Source organism: Anticarsia gemmatalis, chromosome 12 (assembly GCF_050436995.1).
Source record: "Anticarsia gemmatalis isolate Benzon Research Colony breed Stoneville strain chromosome 12, ilAntGemm2 primary, whole genome shotgun sequence".
Lineage (NCBI taxonomy): Eukaryota > Metazoa > Arthropoda > Insecta > Lepidoptera > Erebidae > Anticarsia > Anticarsia gemmatalis.
This window is the reverse complement of record NC_134756.1, coordinates 3,757,090-3,781,591: the sequence shown is the minus strand read 5'-3', so window position 1 is coordinate 3,781,591 and position 24,502 is coordinate 3,757,090. Positions and strand designations below refer to the sequence as shown.

At 33.4% G+C, this 24,502-nt stretch overlaps 1 protein-coding gene across 15 annotated transcripts in view; it reads left to right on the top strand.

Annotated features, from left to right (window-relative positions):
• The window catches only part of LOC142977085 (uncharacterized protein CG43867), a 353,930-nt gene that overhangs the window by 199,828 nt on the left and 129,600 nt on the right, over window positions 1–24,502 (top strand). Inside the window, exons 1-2 of one of the 15 annotated variants that reach the window (XM_076120796.1) lie at window positions 100–348; window positions 20,214–20,509. The exons of the other annotated variants lie outside the window; for them this stretch is intronic. Of the exons in view, the coding sequence (XP_075976911.1) occupies window positions 20,420–20,509 (90 nt within the window). The 5' untranslated portion in view covers window positions 100–348; window positions 20,214–20,419. Of the gene's footprint in view, window positions 1–99; window positions 349–20,213; window positions 20,510–24,502 lie in introns of those variants that run through there. 15 annotated transcript variants of the gene reach the window in all.

The following is a 24,502-nucleotide window of genomic DNA, read 5'->3' as shown; positions in this document are numbered from 1 at the left end:
TGCACGTCCGCAACGCAATCATAATATAGCCGTAGCTACGTCGTAGCGCCTCTACGGCCGCGCGGCCCGTAGCCGGCGGCTGCTATAGTAACGACGGATCAGTCAGTGCCGCGGCCTCCGACCGCGTAGACGCGCGTCCCGTGCTACGCTCGACGGGGTGCACAACATTTTTCTCGCGAGAATTTTTCCACCTTTTTTCAGAAATTTCAAAGGTGTTTTAATTACAGTTGACGTGTTTGAATTTGGTCTGGGTGATTCTTGTGACGTGAAATTTTGAGTGTCGGCATTTTTTTTTGAGTTTTTTCGTGTGTTTACTACGTTTGTGTAGTGTGACTGTGAGATGTAACGGTACGTACTAGGGTCAGCTATGAAACATAGATGTCGTTAAGGCTATGCAAATATCACGTTGGGATAGGGACAAAGATTGGTTTACGAGTTGTGCAAGGAATTCATAGGGTTTTAGAATTGTTTTGATTGATGTGATTTATGAACAGTTTTAGATGAATGTTTATTAAGTGTTTGAGTAGTCTGTTAATATTTTATGGCTGGTATAATAGTGTTGGGATTACGTGCTATTTGGAGCGATATACCGGGATGTTAAACCTTATATTGTTTGCGAAAAATTCAATAAATAAATTACTTATAAATATTTTTGTCATGCGAAAATAAACAATAAAAATACATTTCTGTGAAATTGAGGATGGCAATCGTAAAATTGAGTTCAAAATAAAATAAAATGGGGATGGCAGTAAAATATCGATAAAGCATAAAATGGTAACCGTACTGTCCAGACAATGGAAGGCCATAACCTTTACCGTTAAATACCATCGTGATTGCCACAAGACAACCATCGCATTAAATCTGATCGTTTGCTGTCCTGTTGAGGTTTTGTGTTGCAAATCTCTGACGTCATAATCGGTTTTCATAAATATAAATACTGTAACAGTGTAGTTTGTTTTTATAATTTATCATGTCATACGATTTTATTGTTAGATTTTAATTTGATTCGAAAATGGTAGGTTTTTCTAATAAAACTAGTTGCATTTTCAAAATTGTGATTTATAATGTTCTTTCTTTAATATTTTGTTGTCTTTATATGCTTGAAGGCTAGTATAATATTATAGATCTGATAGCTTTTAATAATTATTTAACTGCACTATTAGCGTTATTTATCGAAATATTTTTACAATCGTAATATAAATGTTGTGACGCATTAAGAAATACATTAACATAGTTATAATAAGTGATGGTTTCTTAGCAGTTCCATGTGAATCTGTTTAGCATATTATGTCTTTATTACATAAACAATTATTATCTATCATATTATTTTACCGTAGTTTATGGGACATGCCTAGCCGTGGTCGTAAGTTGATTGTAAATAGTGATGTTTTTTTTTTAAATTAGAATTTATATTCTGGTGTTATTTCTAAATCAGAATCAGGATTAAGTTAAATTATAATAATATTTATAATAGTTTAGCAAATTTAACGGGGTAAATACCAAAACGTCAATTTGTAGTTGTTTGTAGTGTTGAAGTAATTCGAATCAGTGCAAAGGTATTTATTGTTACTTTTAAACAGTGGAAAAATTAAAACCTTAACATAATATTGTAGAGTGGCAACTCTATACATTAATATACCACTTCATTTGCCTCTCCCAGTGACCGCTAAAATTAATTATAACGCAGCCATCATTAATTATTTTGGCATGTTGAAATATGTTTTATAAAGTTTCGTAAATAAAAAACAACGTGTAATGGAAATAACAACTTGTATGTTGTAGGACACGCAGTTCTGATTAGTGGTTTTGAATTATGTAAAAAAGGTTTTAGTTTGTGAAGCAGATTGCCTGAATGTTTCAATATTTAGTGATAGGTTCATCAAAGTATGAACCCCTTTAACGGCTACTTGATATAAATAGAGCCTTTATTTATTAGTTTTAACCTTATTATAATTTTTGAAAACTTTCGAATAAATATGTGTTAATATTATTATGTAAAATTATAATCGTAATGTTTTGGATGCAGGATATATGTTTATTTTTCAATCACATCAAAACTACTCAAGAGAGTTTGATTACATTTGTTAGACAGATAGTTTATAACCTGGATTAACACATAGGATACCCATATAAACTTGCAAAAGCTTTTCACACGAACAAAATCACGGGAAACCTCGTCAAAATATAAACTGTCAATAATCTAATGACAAATTCTAAAGACAAGACATATCATAGTTAGCCATTTCACTGCTCACTCCTTCTGACATACTTTATCAATATACGACAGAATATACTCCTGAACATAGTACATAGTAATCTAAAGGCTCTCGTACAATCTTGACGTAGTGACGTCGTTCCCGTACACAATGGGGCACCTGAACTGTGGCTCATATATACATATGTCACTCACCTACTGAGAACATCGATTGAACAACTTACGTATGAGTTTACCTTTGATTTTGGTTCTTGGAAAGGATTCCTATAAGTTGATTTCTGATACATACTGGATTAGTATTGGGTTTATGTTTAGTTATAATTCTGATTTAATTAATTCTAAAGCTCATATTTTTTGTACGGAGATAAAGATATGTTTTGTTTTCAGAAAATACCTTTTACAAATTAACACACACGAGGGCTCTATTTGGGTAATACTGTAACTACTGCTTACGTATCATAATATAAAGAGATGATTCTTTCATGAGTACATTTGCTTGATACTTATCGTGACTTTTATGTTTCTAATATCGTCACGGCAAAATATTCCTAAAGCAAAAGATTGTCTATAGAAAAAGAGACATTATAATTCCAACCTAATATTATTATGACTTCAACGTTGCATGACTTAAACAACATGCTGATTACATGCACTTTGAAGTAATAAATTACTCTATTAAGCCTTAAAAGCCTATTTCTTAACCCCATATTGTAACAATTTCATGAAACATGTAGGCATTTTTTATTTGAAGTCTAGACGAGCGGCGTCGTGGGTCGGTCTAAGTAATTAATCAGTTCATACAACGCTCGGATCGTGACTTTGCATTCAATATTGGGAGTTTAAAGTTTCATTTTGTGGTTACATTTGCGTATTTTATGATGAGAAGTTATATTTTACTAAATGTTTTTGGTGTTGTGGATAAGAGTAACGGAATAACTGTGAAAATATGATGGCAACCGTAGCAGTTAGTAAAAGTATTTAGAAATGAACTCGCTATTCGTTTTTTAGTTTTTTTGGCTAAGTAGTAGACATATGTGTGATTTGTGGAAAGTACTCGAATGTGGTATAAGAAAATGAAAACTCTTCTCTATAATTGCCAATAAATTAATTAAGTTAGTGCCGGTGGTGACCACAAAGATTCTCTCCCGAGAGAAAGGTACCCAGCATTGGTACAATAATGGGCATATATTATTTATCATATAAAGTAAAGCACACAATTTGTCTACAAAAGCAATTACTCAAAAACTACGAGAAACATTCATATCATCCAGACAGAATTCATGTTTCATTTGAGCATAAAAACGCCAACAAAATCCCCAACTGTCCATCGGTTTACGTGTAAAAATCTCTCCGTACACAACTTTTAATTGGTCCACTATACATTTACCTGCTATATCGTACGCGTACTGACGCTTGCACGACAGACGTACAAAAACGACCGTGATAACAATGGAATGTTTCAATTTAAACATTTCTCTCAACGGGGCCTACTATTGGGAAAATTCTCGAAGTACAAATGTTAAATATCGACGTATTTAAAAACGCTTTTGTAGTTCGAGAATTTTATTCGGTTACTCGATTTAAAATTCACTGTCTGTTACACTTCTGTTGCATGTAATACCTGAGTTTTACACATGTCAAATTGATGAAGTGTACTCAGTAAATAAGGGTAAAATAATACATAATAATATGTAATTTGTGCCTTTGTGTCGCACTTTTTTGTTGCGGTAGTATAAAGCTCTCTTGGACTGTTACCATACTGTCAAGTTATTCACTATATACAATTAGATAATATGAATTCTCAATATAACATAATAAGTATCGTTTTAAGTTCCCATTGAACCCTATTTTCAGTCCTTTAAATAATAACCTTTTGGTAAGACTTTAAACATCAAAGCTCGCGTATTGGTCATTTATGACTGCATTGACTTACAATACGAATTTTAGGTGCAGAACTATAAAACATGCCAATACACAAACGCAAATAACCAACTGTCTCACTAAATCGTAGAGCAAGATCCTCTCTCTCTAAAGGCTTCTTAGCAAAGGTGACCATGACATTGTCAACAAAGATATATTTTGATATATACGAGAGGTTCGATGGGAGAACAATGTGGAGTAATTGCTCTATTGATTTGAGAAATGGGGTGACCATCAGTCGACATTAGTACGACGTCTTGTGTTAATAGCATCGAAGGTCTGGGTTAAAACTACGATATAGAATATTTTTGCATTTTCTTTTGTCGTTTATGCTCGATTAAAACTTGGCTAAACGACTTTTGATTGCAGTTTTAAACTCGTTTTTATATCAGTGAAAGAAGTTTTCATTTAAATAAATAAACCACGTAGTTTAATTATTCATAAGGGTTCTCTATCCGCGATATTTGATTGAATTAATACTTAAATTCTGTACTCAAATATTGAAATAGGCAAAAAGAGCATTCAAGTTCCAACTTCACTACACAAATACAAACGTCACGTAGAATTAAAACGATTGTACCAGCTCATAGTAGGTCCCATTCGAACGCAGTCCAAGCATTGTTCAAAAATTTCTTTGAAATACCCACATTTTCGTTTGACGATTTCAGCTCGACGTTTCATGAAAATCGAGACCACAGCCATTGTAGGTGGACTTTTGTTTTCACGATTCTGAAAATGAGGGCCTGTCAAATTGTAATGTTCAAACATATATACAGAATAATCTGTACACAATTAAGAGCATTTGTGTGAGAAATAAATTGGTCGAAACTGTAAAATGGACGATGGGTATTTGCGGTGAAATGGAGCGTTTTCATGGATTTAAATAGCGAACTAATGTAGCGGAGGAATTGTAAATAATGAGAATATTTGTGCTCAATTTGGTACAAACGAAATTTATTTTGGTATCGCTATAATCTGAGACTTTTGTATTGTTTAAGTGCTATTCGCTTTGCTTGTAATGGTGCTTTAAGATATCACAGTTGTACATTTTCTTTGTAAAGATTTACTTTCAATATATTTTTTCTGCCTGTTTCGGTCGAAAACCCTTGTCCAGCAGTGAGACAGAAAATAAATTTAAAAGAAGATTATGGACAAAACGATTTTTAGGGTTACAAAACTTCGAGTACTAGACATAGATATACTATTTTGTGATGAATAAAACGTATTTACATATCACAAAATAGTATACTTAGCCTTATTAATAAGGTAACTTAGTTTAAACCTACCATACAGGCAACTTCGTAAACAGATGCAAAGCAACACACACTCGTATCACACATATAACTTAGAACTAAAGTAGGTACCTCTACCAAAACACTTCCATTCTCCCATTCATACGTAAGCTAATATACGAAACTATTATTATTTCGTTTGCAAGTCGCAGGTAGTTCCGCGAAACTTCTTCGTTCGCGTACATTAATTGCACCAAGTTTCAGCTCCTTGCAGTTTGCAACTAGCTTTATTTATTTAGAATCTGATTCTCGCGCCGAATTATTATATGAGTGTCTTGCTTTTGTACTGACAGAATTTATAACATTCAAAGATTTGTTCCAACCCGCACTTGGCCAGCGTGGTGGACTCAAGGTCAACTCCTCCCTCATTACAGGAGGAGACTTGCCCAGAAGCGGGACATTGATGGTTAAAAAAATAATAATAAAAAAGGTTTTGTTAAAGATACGTTAATGTAATGAGAAGATTAATTAATAAGTCTAACTTCTGTGATACATTTTGGAAATTATTAGGGAAGTAATAAATAAAGTAAGGATTTAAGATCTTCGTGAAAGTAAATAAGTTTCTCATTCCATAACAGTTTGTTCATTTTTACACTGTGACACTTAATTTGACAATGTACTTAAATCATATTCAGGATATACAATATATACATACTCTTGGATATAATAGCAGATAAAAGACAATAATACACGACCTTATTCTTTTACCAATTTTTGTAGTATAGAGGTATATACTCATAGTCCGGTTTTACTTTCTAGTTTGTATCGATACAATAGGTATTGTTTTTCAAAACATGTCAAAACTTGTATCTTCTCGATGAAAGCTAATATTTGTTGCGTTTAATTTGCAAGCTAGAGAATTAGTGTTGTAAACTTGTCTGCGTTACACCGAACACTTGTAGGAGATAGTTTGTGCTGTTTGCTTCTGAGGTTTCTTGTTAACGTACACTTAGAATAACAGATCCGATGAAGAGATGAGGTATTAGTTTGTGAGGTTTCTGAAAGCTACATGTGGTTAGAAGCCGTTGGTAATCTAGTGCTTGAAAAAAACAGTCTTCAATAATTTGTTGTGTGATTTTTGTGAATGCTTACTAACTTAAAAGATATTACCGATTATTTTTGGAAGAGAACAATAGTAGTCAGTATAGTATCTTAGTTTAATAAGACTGTCTTGATCACGATTAAAATTTAAAAAGCACTGTCATTTTTCACGAACACACTAATTCGTGCTCTTAATGTGAAAGCAACACCGTTTTTTAAAAAAGTAAAATATCATCCAAATAACAAAATACAATTTCGATTCCGAACTACAATATTCATTTAACAATCTCAAAGTCACACCTTGATAGTTCCAAGATAAATCATAAGCGAACCATCAATGAATAATACAAGCTGTAGCGACGGATGCGGCTACATAATATCCTGTGTACACTGACTGCTAATCATTTACTCAAGTCTGTTGCCTACAATCAGTTGTTTAACAGTCGTCGGGCGTAATGCACGTGTCTCCCCGTCTTTACAATTAGATTATTTTTAGATACACTGCCTTTAGACTGTACTGATATAACTTGCCGGTTATTTAGGAAGAATATATGTTTAAAATAAGTTTTAAGAACAGCCTTTAAGTAAAGTGATTTGTCTTTATGCAACAAAAACATTTGAAATAATAGGTGTTAGAACAACGTTTAAGTAAAGTGATTGGTTTGAAGCAACTGTAATAGTTTTGATAATAGGTTTTGTTTTAGGAAATAATGTTTAACGTTCAAGTGAAAAAGAAACTGATAACAGCCTTTATTTGAATATGAGTCTCTTTTCAAAAAGTGAATAGACGTCATTGATGTCTATACAAAATGATTAAAATCAATAGTTTTTCATTAAAAATGCTATAGTTGTTTAAAAATGTTGGCCGTCACTGAATGTACGCTTCGTTTGACGTCATTATTAAGTTGGAGTGATCAATCATTGATAATATCATTTGTGTGTCTTTAGTTTTATTTAAACGAACGTATTGAAGATAAATCGATTTAACTATATAGGATGATTGTTAGAAAATAGAACAAAACAAAATAAGTATACCATTGAGCTAGGATTAAAAAGTAGATTATTGTACGAAATAAAGTTTTTACCAAGACTACATTTTTACTGACAATGTTTCGGTAACCTTTTAAAACAGCCATTAGATACATACATATAGGTATGCACAAGAAGTCAGGTAATTTATGACTCAAAATATCCCAACCTATGAAAACCACATAAATAAATGCATCATAGGAAATTGCTTAACATCTCAATTAAAGCACACGGTCGTCACTCGCCAATCTTTCCCGTCAATCCCACTCACAGAGACATAAATACATAATTACATAACACGGGTAGACGGCGAGTACGCTATAGGAATGGCAAATGGAAAGCGTTCGACGCCGGCCTCCACTCCATGCGGCGAGCCTCCAATAAAGGATAAACTATCATTTAGCGAGCGTAGCTTGAAAGTTTGACCGCAGTGAAGTCCGAACGAAGCAAATTCTGGCCTCGGTTAGTGCGTTGAAGACTTCGATTTGGTAAAGAAGTTTTTTAACTAGCCGCTCTTTTCGTCGGTTGCTATATTATAGAAATATATATCCTAATAAAAATGAAGAAACAGACGGCTTTATTTATTTTTTTTAATGTTAAATCCAATTTAAAAATGACGAAATCTACGTTCCTCACTAGGAAAGTTGAATAGGTAATGATTTAAAAAATCATGTTTTAGAGCCATGTATTATGTGTTTTATGGTTTTATATAAATACTGAATTAATGAAACACAAAAATAGAGAAAAGCTTAAGTACAAAAAACGATTTTTATCGTTTTTTGTAACTTATCAACAAATTACTATTCCAAAAACGCTCAAGACCTCGTATTAATTATATCACATATTCAAACAATACGCAATTTATAGTTTGTAGCTTAGCTTTACATGGAACACAGTGGCAAACCTTGTGTAGGTGTAGTTGAATGAATTGAAAGGTTTATGAATGGACTCAACGACCGGTTGACTTGCAGTTACGATGCTTAGCATAACGCGTGGTACGAATCCTTGGCCTACTAATTGTATACTATTAATAATATTCTAATGTTTTTGTTACTACTTAGGTGGTAAGACGTTTTGGGTTATCTAAAAATTTGTTCTTTGCCGTGAATCCGTAATTTAATCTCCTAATATAGGACTCGTACGTGTAATTCTACTTAAATATTGTAAATGTGAAAGCCAGTCTGTTTGTCTCGCTCTCACGGGTAATACGCGGCTACGATTTTGATTAAATTTAGCACAATCGAGGACTGGAAACAAACATAGGCTAAAAATATTCTAGGAACAAGGTCGCAGAATATTTTTTTATTTACCAATACCTTTCGTAAGCGAGGCGACAAGGGTCAACGCGTTACCAATTTAAGTGCAGGTCTTTGCCTTCATACAAGTTTAATACGATCTATTATTCGCTTACTTCATCAATCTCTAAACCCGCAGTGGTCTGCATTTAACATGGAAAAATAATACTATCATCCCAAAAACATGTTCCCTCAAAGTGTGACAATAGTCACCTTGTATCCATTGTCCTTACCACACGAGACTTGGCACTTATGTCATTGTCCTTCAGTTAACTGACAATAGTTAGTTCAAAACGTCACGTTTCCTCGTTAAGAGCTGACATTTGACGGAAACTCGTTGGAATGTCGGATGTAACTGGATCGCTTTAATTCATTGTTTAGTGTGAGTTACATTTGAACTTGATCGTAAAGTAGCGTATGTAGACTGCAGAGGACAAAACCAAATATGTGTTATTAGGTTTTATCACTAACCAAGCGACGATCAATATAGGACGAAGCAGAGATTTTTTTTTAAATGCTGATTAAAAAGCCAAAAATGCATAACAAAACCTGCTACACAACAACCTGTTTAACCCGAAGATGTAGGCAGAAGTATATGAATTAACCTGCGTTCCGCCAGGTTTAACTAATTTCCGACAAATATTATTTAGTAAATCCATACATATAATCACACCTTTATCGGAAAACGTGATTCTTTGGTCTCTACTAAAGAATGCCACTTAGAACGATTCTAAAAACTTCCAATATTTGTTACAGAGGCAGGTTAATAGTTTGGTTTAATTTCCAAATCGTAATTTTAAACGATCCTAAAAATATTCACTATAGACACTTTTTTGCAGCCTTTTATTTGAATCTGACTGGACCTGACATTGGTGAACAAATATTTACCAAAGCCATGCAGCTAACATTTTTAGGTGTTAAACGGGGTCAGTATCAACATGGGTATCAAATAAATGTTACAATTTGAATAAATAAAATCGGTTTGTTAACAAAATGTTTTACTACTTTTAACACTAGTAATACAGAGCTTTAAATCAACATAAGAACGTTCTTCATTTGGAGTTTTGTGATAATACATTATTTTTATGTTTAAGCATAAATCATAGACAAATAAGTTTTGGTAACAGAAAGAAATACAGTTCTAGAGGGCATGCGAAGTCCCCAACCAGCAATTGTCCAGCATGGTGGACTGAAAGCCTAACCCGTCCCTCATTACGGGAGGAGATCCTTGCCCAGCAGTGGGACATCGATGGGTTAAATTTAAACAGACTTTAATAAATGAATCCGATAATATGTACAAATTAACAAACTTTAGTATCCCTCTAAACTATTATTATAAAGTTTTACAAATACTATCCCTTCATAAAAATATTATATTAAAGGTTTATAAATTGTTTTGTTTTTTTCACTCCTTAGCGAAATGAAAAAGAGAAAACATATTATAGAAGCTTTTTAACTGAAATAAGTTTATAGTGTGTTTATGAATAAGAGGGTAAATATTTACCCAAAACTTTAAACTTTATTCTTCTATAGTACTAAAATCACACACGACATCGTACATTGCGGCACATACAAAGTACGCGCGGTCATTGACACTTGGCACTAGCCCTGTATTACCCCGCGGGACGCACTAGGAAGCACCCGTTGTTATATACTGTGTAACATTGTAATACATTGTCCTTTTATGACACGAATAATGTCTGTATAGTGATGGGAATGGAGACAGGGTATTAATGTGAGCGTGCATTATGAAGTAAGATTAAGTTTACTGCTGCAGCAGAAAGACAAGGTAATATTGTAGGCTATTTGCAATGTAAATATGTAAATACATAAAATCACGCATTTTTCTGTAGGGGTAGGCAGAGACTAAAGAATAATTACGTTCATTCATACGTAGACTCATCTATGTATCTAAAACACATACGTAACCAACATTTTACGTTGAAACTTAAAGGAGTCATAAGAAGAATTATGAGTATTTCATAACAGTTTTGACTCTTTAGTAAACCTTCTACTTTATAAAACAGTTATGAATAACCGTGATTCTGTTCTCGTGTCTTTAAAATTTCCAGATTAGTTCACCAGCAAATGGTCGATAGTCCCTAATTTATACATTAACGTCACATAGCTCCTATCATTCCTTCGTCGTATGGTTAGTGGTCAACCTAGTGTCAAAGTTGTTCAAGCCGCCCGAAAGCCTTTGACATGGCTTATTATATATTTATTATTTTATTTACTAGAGCTCCAAATCATATCATGACTCACTTTCACAAAAATAGTTCATCAAACACAAATAAAATACCAAAAAGTAACAAATCAATTTGTATTGTTTCGCTATCGTGTCAGTGTAATAACGTTTGATAGTACCCACGTAAAAGTATAAACATGTTTTGTACCCACTCGATGTGTAATCGACCTCATAATACTTGTTATTTTTGACCTTCAGAGTTAGTTTTAATGAGAATAATCGTAGTAATAGATGTTATTTTTTTGTTACTAAGTTATTGAACAAAAGGTTTTGTCAATGTCGAATATTGAGTAATATTTTATTGGTTTTGGCAAGATATTTTCAAATTACATGAAGTGCTGGTCATATCTCTCATTATAAGTAAGTAGTAGTGAAATGATAGCTTTTAAAAACTTTCACGAAAACGACTAAAAAGGGATGTAATCAATTCTATGTCTGCAATTCCGTTCTTTTTCGAAGCTTTACCACTCTTTTCTCTTTGATATTTTACTAATTCTCCCTTTTAAATACTCTTGACGCGCACTGCTTTATTTAAATGTATCACAAAACATAAGAGTTCTGTCCAAAACATAAAAGCACAAGAGTACATACAGATTAAATTACGTCCTACTTTCTAATTTCATCGATATTTCATTATTACCTCCCAAGCGATAAAAACCAAACATTATTAATAAAGTTACTCCATCAACGTATATATACATTACCATCCCATCATATTTCCCATGAAACATCCATACAATATCTGTAACGTTACTCCCTTACCCGCGCCGTAAGGTAGCGCAAACAGAATTATCCTAGGCAAACACCTGAGATTCACTCCACTCACGATGTCGTATGATAACGCTACAATCTACATACTTTAATATTAATAGCCTTTTTGTTTTCATATTGATTTTATTAAAGGCAATATGGAGATTTGACTGATATTTTTTTGTTGCTAATCTATTCTTAACAGGTATATATATCTAGTAAAAAGCTCATTTGTCGTTCTTGAATTTTTTGTTAAATAAATCAATTGAGAGTGTTCATTACTATGCTTATAGCTGTAGGTCCTCAACCAATTAAAAATAGATAGGTAACTTAACTATGACCTTAAAATCGGTTGATAGGTTACTTACAATAGTTTTCCTTAGGTAGGTAGTCGGTTCTTGTGACAAATCTTTGTAAGTAAGTACATGAAAGCAGTATTAATATTTAGTAGTCAATTGCATCATCAAGTAAGTTTAGTGTTGTGTCCTGGAGAAACTGTTACATAATTTTGCCAACATTTATACACACAAACATTTTACATTCAAATTCCAGTTATATAAGTATTTACCAATGTGGTATTTATAATCAACCTGACTTTGTTACTTTTAAAGCAGATATTGTCGAATCGTTTGGTATTTTTTCCAAAAGTAAGGCAATTTTATGCAAGCTAAAAAAAGGCTGTGCAACAAACTGGCCCATTCCGGCCAGATAAATCTTCAGCCATATTTCAGGCTAAGCTGGCTTCGCTTAGGTTAACAGCTTAACAGCTTATTTACGCTGGCAATTAGCTAGCTTTTAGCTTAGCTTACTTCATTAGTTGTGGGGATACATATTGTTGAAATATGTCACGGAAACTTTTAGAGAATATTAATTAAAATAAATTCGATTTTTTTTGTCAATTTAACAAACCTGGTGACCAAGTGGGGACACCAGAGGGAGGGGGGCTACGATATACATTTTCTACAACATTTTGCTTTTTACAAATTTTAGATATGTACTTAAATACCAAATGTAGAAAGTAATTAATTAAACCAAACCAAACGATGATGACAATTTGCAGTAAACATTTCAATACAAAAAATGAAAATGGTGTCACAAAAAAAACACAATCACATTGAGAACCTCCTCCTTTTTTGAAGTCGGTTAATAAGGAAGGTTTTAGCTACTTTACTCAATGTAAACAAAGAGAAGTGAGGTAAACACAGTTGTGTGTCCGTTGTAGTAATCCCTTCCTTCAGATTACATGTGGCCAGTAAGACTGTCTGATCTGCTTAGTGTAAACACATTTCAATGCAGGTTTGTATTCAATACGCTAGGTATTGTGCACATATAACCAATAACCATTTTTACAATTTTTAATTTATTTTTTACAAATTATAGATTCCATTGTAGAAGGTAACTAAACCAAACCAAATGATGATAATTTGCAGTGAATATTTTATATATATTTCGATACTAAAAATGAAAATATTGTCACCAAAAAAACACAATCGCATTGAAAACCTCCTCCTTCTCTGAAATCGGTTAATAGGGAAGGTTTTAGCTACTTTACTCAATGTAAACAGGGAGAAGTGAGGTAAACACAGTTGTGTGTCCGTTGTAGTAATCCCTCAGCGCAGTTTACATGTGGCCAGTAAGACTGTCTGATCTGTTTACTGTAAAAACATTTCAATGCAGGTTTGTATTCAAGACGCTAGTTATTGTACACATATAACCAATAACCATTTTTACAAATTTTAATTTATTTTTTACAAATTATAGATTCCATTGTAGAAGGTAATTAAACCAAACCCGATCACGACAATTTGCAGCAAATATTTTAATGAAAAAAAACAAAATATTGTCACCAAAAAACATACAATCGCATTGAGAACCTCCTCCTTTTTAGAAGTCGGTAAATAAGGAAGGTTTTAGCTACTTTACTCAATGTAAACAAGGAGAAGTGAGGTAAACACAGTTGTGTGTCCGTTGTAGTAATCCCTCAGCGCAGTTTACATGTGGCCAGTAAGACTGTCTGATCTGTTTACTGTAAACACATTTCAATGCAGGTTTGTATTCAAGACGCTAGTTATTGTACACATATAACCAATAACCATTTTTACAATTTTTTATTTATTTTTTACAAATTATAGATTCCATTGTAGAAGGTAATTAAACCAAACCAAATAATGATAATTTGCAGTGAATAATATTTTAATTGCAAAAAATTAATGGTGTCACGAAAAAAACATATAGTCGCAATGAGAACGTCCTCCTCTTCTGAAGTCGGTAAATAAGGAAGGTTTCAGCTACTTTACTCAGTGTAAACAAAGAGAAGTGAGGTAAACACAGTTGTGTGTCCGTTGTAGTAATCCCTCAGCGCAGTTTACATGTGGCCAGTAAGACTGTCTGATCTGCTTAATGTAAACACATTTCAATGCAGGTTTGTATTCAAGACGCTAGTTATTGTGCACATAGAACCGATACATAGCTCTGTATGGCTCACAGACACATACATAAATTGCAATTCAATATTAATTATTATAAATTACTAGCTTTTACCCGCGACATCGTCCGCCACCTTAATTTTCCCATTATGCGTCATTTTCCCGGGGTAAAAAGTAGCCTATGTCCTTTCTCGGGTATCAAAATATCTCCTTACCAAATTTCATGCAAATTGGTTCAGTAGTTTGGGCGCGATTGAATAACAGACAGACAGACAGAGTTAGTTTCGCATTTATAATATTAGTATGGATTTATTATTGCATTATTTTATGTAAAGACAACTCCAGCATTAAGAGTTCCTCTTGTGTCGCCGGGACTTTTACAAACATACAAACAACGGACACAAAGCACGACTAGACCCAAAACAATTATTTTTGGGAATCGAACCGACGACGGCGACCTAAAACCACTGCGCCACGGAGGCAGTCAAAATACATACATACATAATATCATACCTTCCCATAACGGTAGGCAGAGACTGGAGAATGCCACTTGGTACGATCCTTACAAACAACATTTCCATATTACTTTTTAGGTAAATAAATGAATCCACTCTATCAAACCAAACTGTGGCACTAGAGCACCATTATACATTCTAGCGTCTAAATTTTACTCGTATTTTCACAAAATCTTCAGTATTTTCTATTTAATTGAAAAGCAAAGCATTTCAAATTGTTTTATCATAAGGTTTGAGCTGTAATTCAATAAATATCATGGCTTTATTGAAAACTATGAATTTCAAGCAAACACTTCGATTTCATTAGTAAAACGTCTGGAGGTTACTGTAAGGGCTAGTTTACACTGAAGAAAGCTGTGCAAGGGAAAATAGAAGGCGTAAGTAATGAATTAACGGAGTGTAGTTTTAAGTTACCTATAACTTTAAAATAAAGTTTGTAAATGTGTCTAAATTTCCTGTAAATATTTTTATGTCTACTTTAACATAAATGTGTTGCAAAGATACATAAATTATGCTGTAATTTGTATTTAACAGAGTTCCACATTTTGTTTATTTTTTTTTCTAAAAAATACAAATATAAATAACCTCTTTCAAATTGAATGAGTTATACATATTTTATGATCTCCTATTTATCTCAGAATATATCAGTCACACAACAGTGTAAACCTCGCTTTATATCAATATACCCATCTATCAATCTTTGTCTATGGCCCGAACGCTGATGTTTACCTAATACGGGGCGCTTCTAAAATTTAATTAAAACCCACCGCCACTCATTGTTCGTTCCCGACTATTTGACTAATCTATACGTGTGTGGGAATGGCAAATATTCGTTTGAATGTTTCGCCTGTATATTGTTAATTAAATTGATGATGTATGAAAGAATAGATAATCTATACTAATATTATAAAGCTGAAGAGTTTCTTTGTTTGTTTGAACGCGCTAATCTCAGGAACTACTGGTCCGATTTGAAAAATTCTTTCAATGTTAGATAGTCCATGTATCGAGAAAGGTTATAGGCTATATATCATTACGCTACGACCAATAGGAGCAGAGTAGCAGTGAAAAATGTTACAAAAACGGGGAAAAATATTACCCTTTCTCTCTTATGTGACGCAAGCGAAGTTGCGCGGGTCAGCTAGTATAATATATGATTAATTTTAAATTATGATCTTGTTCATTTGAGAGATAGCTCATTAGGTACGATTTATAAAAATATATTTTTTATCGATTGCTTTGTATCTGCTTTTAGTTTCGGATGCATTCATTTACCTTACAGACCGAATTTGTCAGCTAACATTATGAAAAACTTAAATGCCATTGGCTAGCGTAGCGTAATTAAATATTATTAAAAATATAATTATTTTAATATAATGAAAAAATAACGCGTACACTAAAAGCCAATAAGACCTTTAAACATCCCTCGAATTATTACTGTTTCTTGATCCATGATAAATAAACTAAAATAAAGCAGTCAAATAATACGATCAATTTTCAAATCGTAAATCTTTCCCATACTATATTATACTTACCTGTATATTTCCAATACGAATAACATAACTCGATGTGAGTCTCTAATCATATGCATAGTCACACATTGTCTGTACAGTCGGTCCTGCTATCTCTGTTTGTGCAGCAACCGACCCCTATCCCAGATATTTTTGTTTAGGGACGATTTGTTATCAATTTGTGATCTAATGAAATGTTTGATTAATATTTGGTTTTAATTATGAAGAATGTTCTGGGTTAATGAAATTAGTGAATTCAACAGCGTCGTAGCAGGTTGTTCAAGTGTGCATTTACAGATATCATTTTTCGAAACTGTTCGAAATTAATTGTTTATTTTTATTAAATATTCCCATAGTTTAAAACAGTATTAAATTTGCAACCTTCTTAACCCATAAGACTCAGGTCAAATGTTTAATATTAGACTGCAATCGATGATGTTTGGAATCATGATATTTTAGTCCTATGGTCTGAGTATCATTTTACCAAAGAATCTGAAAAATATAAAAATCATCATGATTGCCTCAATGCCGAAATGAGGCTGGGAGAATAGGTTTTATTCTAGTACTCATATCTATCAGCCTTTAACACTGTCTTGAACATTTCCTTCTTAAAAAAATATAATAAACTCTATAATAATATTTCCACACACATTTAAAAAGAGTTAATTAAACTCTTCATCACGAAACAAGAATGTCGAGCAACCTTAATAATTTTACCTTAAAAAAACAGCTCTCCGGTAGAAATTTATATCAAAAAGTCGACGGCCCCTACGTACATAAAGACATGTCAAAAGGGGCAATTTTTTTTTATTGCATTTATGGCTTAAGATTGTCTTTATACACATACCTATATATTTATTTTTCTTAAATATGTTGTATTTTACTTAAACTACAAGTCGTATATGAGAATATGTATCGTAATTACAACGAATAAGTGTCGTAGATGCGGATATCTGTAGTTATCGTTTTATACGGTGTTTTAAAATGCGCGTTACTCGGTGCGAGTGCGGTCTTGTCAGACTTAACTTCATTCACGGCAATTCCCGAACAAATCGTGTCGATTCTTGTCCGCGCAGTGAAATATTTAACGAATCGAATCCTTCTGATATTTGCACAGCGATATTTGATTTCCAAAAAATAACACTGTACACGCCGAAATTAGTGTACTTATAATGTATTAGTGTCTTACAAAAAAAAAACATCGGATTATAATTTTACAGCTTTTTAATCTGGGTTACAGAAACCTACATGTTACATGTGGGATGAGACAGTTGTTAAACGTGGCGCCAATGAAGTGGCTAGTTGTTTGTTTTGTTTGGTTAACAATAAGGTTAAAAATGGCGTAAAATATTTTAGATTCTGGTCAGACGACTGTGCTAGTCAGAATCTCAACTGCATTGTCTTTTTAACCCCCGACGCAAAAAGAGGGGTTTTATAAGTTTGACGTGTCTATCTGTCTGTCTGTATGTGTGTCTGTCTGTTTGTCTGTGGTATCATTAAAGGTTACTTATGTGCGAGTTTTCTTAGACATGTTTGATGAAAATCGTTTGAGCCGTTAAAAAGTTGTTGGGGTTTGAAAGTGAGGGAATTTACTCGGATGGGGTCTCAAATAGCTTCGTATGATGAGAAAGTTGATGGTGGAAATATTCGAATGGCTTAACCTAACTAGGCAATCTATAAAAAACAAAAATTGTGTAAACCGGGGTATTTTACCTTTTTATTTATAGTTATTTATATATTTGTATGTAGGTAAGCATTTAAGGTAAATGTGTGCCACAGATTCCTGGAAAGCGGACACACTCAGAACTAGGCAGATAGTGTAAGCGGTTGAATAGAGCAAACAGCAAAAAAAAACTCATTTACACGACAGGTGAATGGTACACACTAGTTCGCTGGGCAAAATAGAATAGCCCACCCTAGAGTCGTAGAACTGAACCAAGACAAAGTGTTGGATTTTTAGCTTTGCTAGTTACTAAAAATTGGATTAAAGATACAAATTTATTGAACATTTCTTAGAATAAGATAAGAGAAGTTAAAGGAGGTAATAATCCAGACATGATTGAATTTAAGTAAGTACTACAGTAAACTAAACTATGGTAATAATTTGAAATTGACTAGAGGGAGGAAAAAGAAGGAACAAGAACTAATACTACTACACTGATGTGAAATATAAAGACCTGATAGGTTTATGTTATTCACTGATTATTCCTAATAAAATAATGACTTCTATAGAAACCTTAAGCGTAGCACTGAGGCATAGGATACTGACAATGAAAGTTGTTAAGTTTAAACTTGTTTTTTTCCTGTTATTAAGACGAACTATTAAACAAAGTTTGAGAGTAATAAGATGAATCAGTCTAAATAAATCCTATTGTTAAGGTGTAAGAAGATTGATATATAGCAATAAATGATGCTCAGATTATTATAATCCTTCTTTAATTAATAAAACACAAACCTGATAAATTTTAGTTATGGACATGTCTTTGTATACTGTACGAGAGATATATTTATATCCTAATGAAGCCGCGTATAAAGTGATATGTGTACGTTGATGTATATTCATATCCATGGGTGGCGATCTAAAGAAGTTTAATGTATTCGTTTGAAAACAATAACATAAATATACGTTTTCATAAAACATTTAATGTAAATTCTATTTCAGATACTGTTTTCTTCTTTCCTGCGTATAAAAAGATATCTTATACTTGTCTGACATGCTTTTATTTTAATATCACCGTAGAAACAGTCACCTATCAATTTTTCCAGGAAGATATAAAATAAATAAATATGTATATATACCATTCTAAAGTTCCTAAATCTCATAAGACATTATAGAAATAAAATATTTATAATTATATATATTATATATATATATCAGCTTAGCCTTTCTTCCAAGCTATGTTGGAGTCGGCTTCCAGTCTCACCGGATGCAGCTGAATATCAGTGTTTTACATGGAGCGACTGCCTATCTGACCTCCGCAACCCAGTTTCCTGGGATAACACGATACCTTTCGGTAAGACTGGTTGTCAGACTTTCAAGCTTCTGACTACTGTTAACGACTGTCAAAGATCTTCGAAATTGACAGCCGGGACCCACAATTTAACGTGCCTTCCGAAACACGGAGGAACTCGATATGTATAAGATGGTCACCCATCCACAAATCAACCTCGGCAAGCATGGCTTAACCTTAGAGATCGATCCGCGCGGCTGTTGTTAACTAAGCCACGAGCTCCTCCAAATATTTATAATTGCACATAGAATTATTTCTAAGGCGGTTTGAATACAAAATATGCTCTCCTGTAAACCTCGGTTTTTGACATGTCTTTTTGTACGTAGGGACCGTCGAAGTATTCTCTTGTAAAATAATGTAGGTTTCTTTACTCCACGCTGTTGACATAATGTCGCTTTAAATTCTTTAGTTGGCCGCACTAAGCGGGCTCTGTGCAATAAATTATTACAATGGTCTCTGAATACACATCTCAAATGTTTATCTTCAGAATAGTTCCTTTGGAGAATGTGTTTCTTTTCTCGAAAATACACGGGCCATTTAATGGGAACGTTTTTCTGAATACGTTTGCGATAAAGTTGAGGTCAATTCGTTAAGAATACTGCGTTAAGTTTCTTCTATTGAGTAGTGTTATGGCCTTGCTGTTTAGTTATCTCGATAGCAAAGAATTTAGTTATAATCTTTTGATCTAGAGGTTTGATGAACTGTAAAGAGGTTATCGAGAATTGATTAGTGACAAACTAGCGAAAATATAACATCTCTTGCGTTACTTTTCTCTAGTTTATTTTAAGTGTATAAGCGATATGAAAGTACCAAGTATACGAATACATCCCCATTTCACAACAAAAAAATAGAACAAAATAAGCCTCGGGTTATATCGCAACAATTTACCTAGAGTACGCTACCCAATTACGTATATGTCAGCCGCAAAATATTAACAGACTCTTCGTAAAATAATTCTTTCAGAAAAACTGTCTTCCCAACATATTCTAGTCTATAAACCTATTGTGTTTGTACCTTTAGTGTAAGCCAAACATTTACTCAAACAATACGAAGTGCGAACTACATGCTACGAATTTAAAAATAAAACATATCGACTATAAAGTGGCGGTCTACATAAGTGTAATTCACATGTACGGGAGTGTTGTCGAGCGGTGGGGTGCGGCTCACCTATGACGAACAATAATAACGGTGTAAGCGGCAGCGCGGGCGGGGAGCCTGCCCCCGTCGACATGGATTCGCTCGAGGAAATGCTTCGTAAGGTAAGGAAACTTATGTTAAGTGCACGTCTTACGTTGTTTTCCGTTTCAGCACATTCGAAATTTTATTTCTAAGATATTACACGAACGTTTTTCGGACGTTGCCGGATACTTTGAAAGGTTTATGCGTCTAAAATGCAGTGTTTAAAAATCTCAAGTTGCAGTTTTGTATTTACTTTTTCATTCTGGTTGACGCAGTTTTTTGGTGCATAGAATGCAAGCTCATTCGTTTAATGGAGCTGGGAACGGGAATTGTGTAACAAGAACATTCAGGAAAGTGTTTCGTTGTCATTCACCGCTGCCTACTAAATTCCAACACTAAAATGTCTAATATTTTCAGATATTATGATTCTATTTGTACATTCATTGCTTTAATAGTTATATGCTAATAAAATCATGAAACTTTTCCTGCAAAAACTGAAACACACTAAACTACTAACATAAAATAACAACAAATCCATCCCTCACAAGTGACGGGCTACCTACGTCGAATTAATTAAACCAGTGTATTTACACGTTTATTAATTACTCGACTGTTCGTAGACGGGTTTGCGTTTAGCCTTGGGATATATTTGCTTAGGTCTTGAACTGGGGTCGATAGAGCACGCTAGCTTACCTATAAACTAATAACATCTGGTCTTTAGCTTAAGTAAGTGGTGTTTGTTCAGTATCACAATGGAGATTGTTGATTCAGTTGAGACGGGATTTCTCTAACGTTAGTTATGTTTTTTTAGCAGTTTCAGAAATTGAGTATAATTTCTGTGTAGCTGGTTTTACATACGTACAAATTTTGTACAGCCATATTCATGACTGTTTTTTGTAGATTAAACAAATTGTTGTCTTTTCTGGTATGCAAAACCTATTTCAATGTGGTTGCTGCGACATTCATTAAAATATTCAAATATATATTGTAGACTTCCGTGCTTTCGCAAGCATAAAGTATTAATTAAAGAAATATGTGTATATTGAAATCCTCCGTGTCTTCGAGAGCCATCGGTCCTGCGCCTCACCTCTCACCAACGGTATTGGTCATTTTAGTTGTGTCAATTGTGTTGCATCAATTATTCCTGGTCGAAGCTTTCAGAGAAACCATCCAATCTCATCTGTCTGGGAGAACCCGTTGTTTTACAATTCAATCAACTAACAACACCGTCAAAGCTTAAAGGCTTTTCAGATTGTACAAACTTTCTATACCCACAACAGAAGCCAATCAAATTTCTTTTTTAATATCCAAAGTGGTGCACAAAAATATTGCGCCGGAAAAAATCTGACCAATCTGGTATCTATCTATAAATCCTTCACATCTAGGCTCAACGAAACGAAAAAACGTTATGCACGACGCACGTAGGTAAATGAAAAATATCGCGCGGTGACGAAAAGCGCTCGAGGCAGCGTTTTTGAGCTGTTTTTTACTTTTTCAAAGTACTTTTTTGGACTTTTTCTATGAAATCATGTCGTCTGCACTGTCTGCTGTTTGTAGCTTTATGGTTCAGTTATAGAGAATGCTATCGTTTAGTCAATTGGAAGTTTTTAACTTTCACGCTAAAATACAACTGTATTCGTAGAACGAGTATAAGTTCTTAGAAATAAGAAATTGTACGGTGATTGTCAATTGACAGATTGTTCCAAAGTTGTTCCAAATGTTGCAAACATAATGCTTTCGAACAAGAAATATAATTATTAGGAGTCATCATTTTATCAATATAATTAGTCATGTAATCTGTTAGCTAGACAGATTTTCTAATAATGATTGTGCTTTATAAAAGGTATTCCGGCTTGTTCGAACTTCGACACATTTTTCTTCTCAACTTGAGAGTCCAAAATTATAAACAACAAATCCTACTTATGTATTTTTTTAACAAAATACGAACGTCATTAAAAAGGTCGTAAAATGAAAATTAAAAATTAATAGCGGGGTGCGTTAACACATGAAAAGCCATGGGAATACCCCGCAGCGTTCACGGAAGACGACAATGTTGAAAAATTATGAAGGAAACCACAAATTACTTTTTATTAATTTATACTTAAGTGGGTCACTAATGAAAAGTGGGGGTGATAAAAGTCCTCGCCTCAAATTGGAGGAAAACATCCGTGATATGATGTAATCAAGATGTAATTAAATTGAAGAATACTTGTGTTATATTTTGTACAAAATATCATCACCTAATTAACTCAACACACTTAATTGCACTCAATCTAATAATCGTTTCATTGTCGAAAGCATAGCAGATAATTCCAATTCAAATTAACTCTTCGGAAGAATTACATTAAGGTTAAGTTGTCGTGGCATCCAAAGTAACTATGTATCTTAGATCATAGACTGTACAGTCGTAGACAATACCTCATAGTAGATTTGATGAAATGCATGAAAAACTTCTGGATGTAGAGAAACAAACACGAGTAGCACAGGGCAGAAAGAACTCGCAGTGGGAGAGAAACGCTGCGATGTCCATGGTGCAAGTTAAAGTATGACTTTTACTTAAAAATTCTAGATTCCACGTTAAACTTTTTATTCATATATGCGTACATAAACTAGCTATTAATAAAGCTATACAAAACAGCCAAAAGCATTCACCTTCATGGGAAATTGCCCACAAATACCCAGACGCATCATTATTGCACGCAATTGTTTCGATTCCATATTAATGGCATTATCATAAATCAGAACGAGTTTGATTCAATTGATTTCACTATTCGTTTGAATATTAAATTTATTTATCGATAATCCCTGTTAGTTTTTGTTAATTAATAATTAAAAGTTATTCGAATCGTCGCCATTTTGGTCATAAATATTGTATGGATGATTTGTGGTTGGGTGTTATTTTTAATTAGCTTTGTGGATTGTTGTGTGTTGATTGAATTATGTAACCAGATCATTGTCAATCAAAAATAAAACATTCTAGTACTTTAATCCATTTGTTTAAGGTAATTGTGCTGTATAAATGTTTGTGATTATCACTGAAGTTGTCAATATATTATCTGGAAAATACACACGTAATATAAAGAAAATTCTAAGGTTTCTTTGAATAAATATTTTTAAAAAGCATTATATAAAACTTTGACCCATAAAACACATGTAATATGCATGTAGTAAATAAAATTGCGATATTGTTGTAGTTATCGTTGTGTACTTTACAACCGCAACACTCTCTTTGTGATGACAACCCCGCGTTTAGCGTCTTGAAGAAAGAATCATGCTGTATCTTACATCAAACACATACCTGAATTTTTGTAAGTAGGCAGTAAGTTTCAATCAATAGTTTATAAATGTTTAGACGTTGTTAAAAAAAGTTGAAACACTACAGTCATCCAAAAGATTTATTGTCTTTAAAACAAAGTTGAATAATCGGCATGTTTTATAGGACACGGTAACATTTACTGTTGTCAGGTCAATGACCTTTTAACCTCTAAAACCGTACATTTATAAAAGGAAACACATTTTAGATTTACTATACAAAAGCCTTCCACATTCCATTGACACATTCACACAAAAAATTATAAATTCACATACAACAAAGCACTGCGCCCTCTGTCGTCAACGCACTGGTATTAAAACTTGAAGCTCGCGAGGGTACCTGCTATATTATTTATTGCTTACATAATAAGTTTTCGAGGCCTTTATTTGTTTTCTCAACTCGTTACGTTCAAAGATTTGGGTGAAATTCGAAAAGTCGATTATTTATTCATTTGTGTAACGGCTGTTATTGTAAACCTCACCTGTTTTACTTGTATGCGGTGAATTTTTGAAGCGCTGATGAATGAGCCTTTTGCTAAATGAATTGGAGCGTCTTTTGTTTGTAAATGATGATGTTTGGATGCTTTAGGGATTATTGTTCAAGGGATGTCCTCTGACAGATGGTAAACAACAAAGAAGTACTGTTGATTTCTTTACTATATGCTTTTTTTGTTTGGGCCTTTATACTTCCATATTAATATTGTACATGCGAAAGTATGGATGTTTCACACCAAAACTAGAAGGATTTGAGAGATGAACAG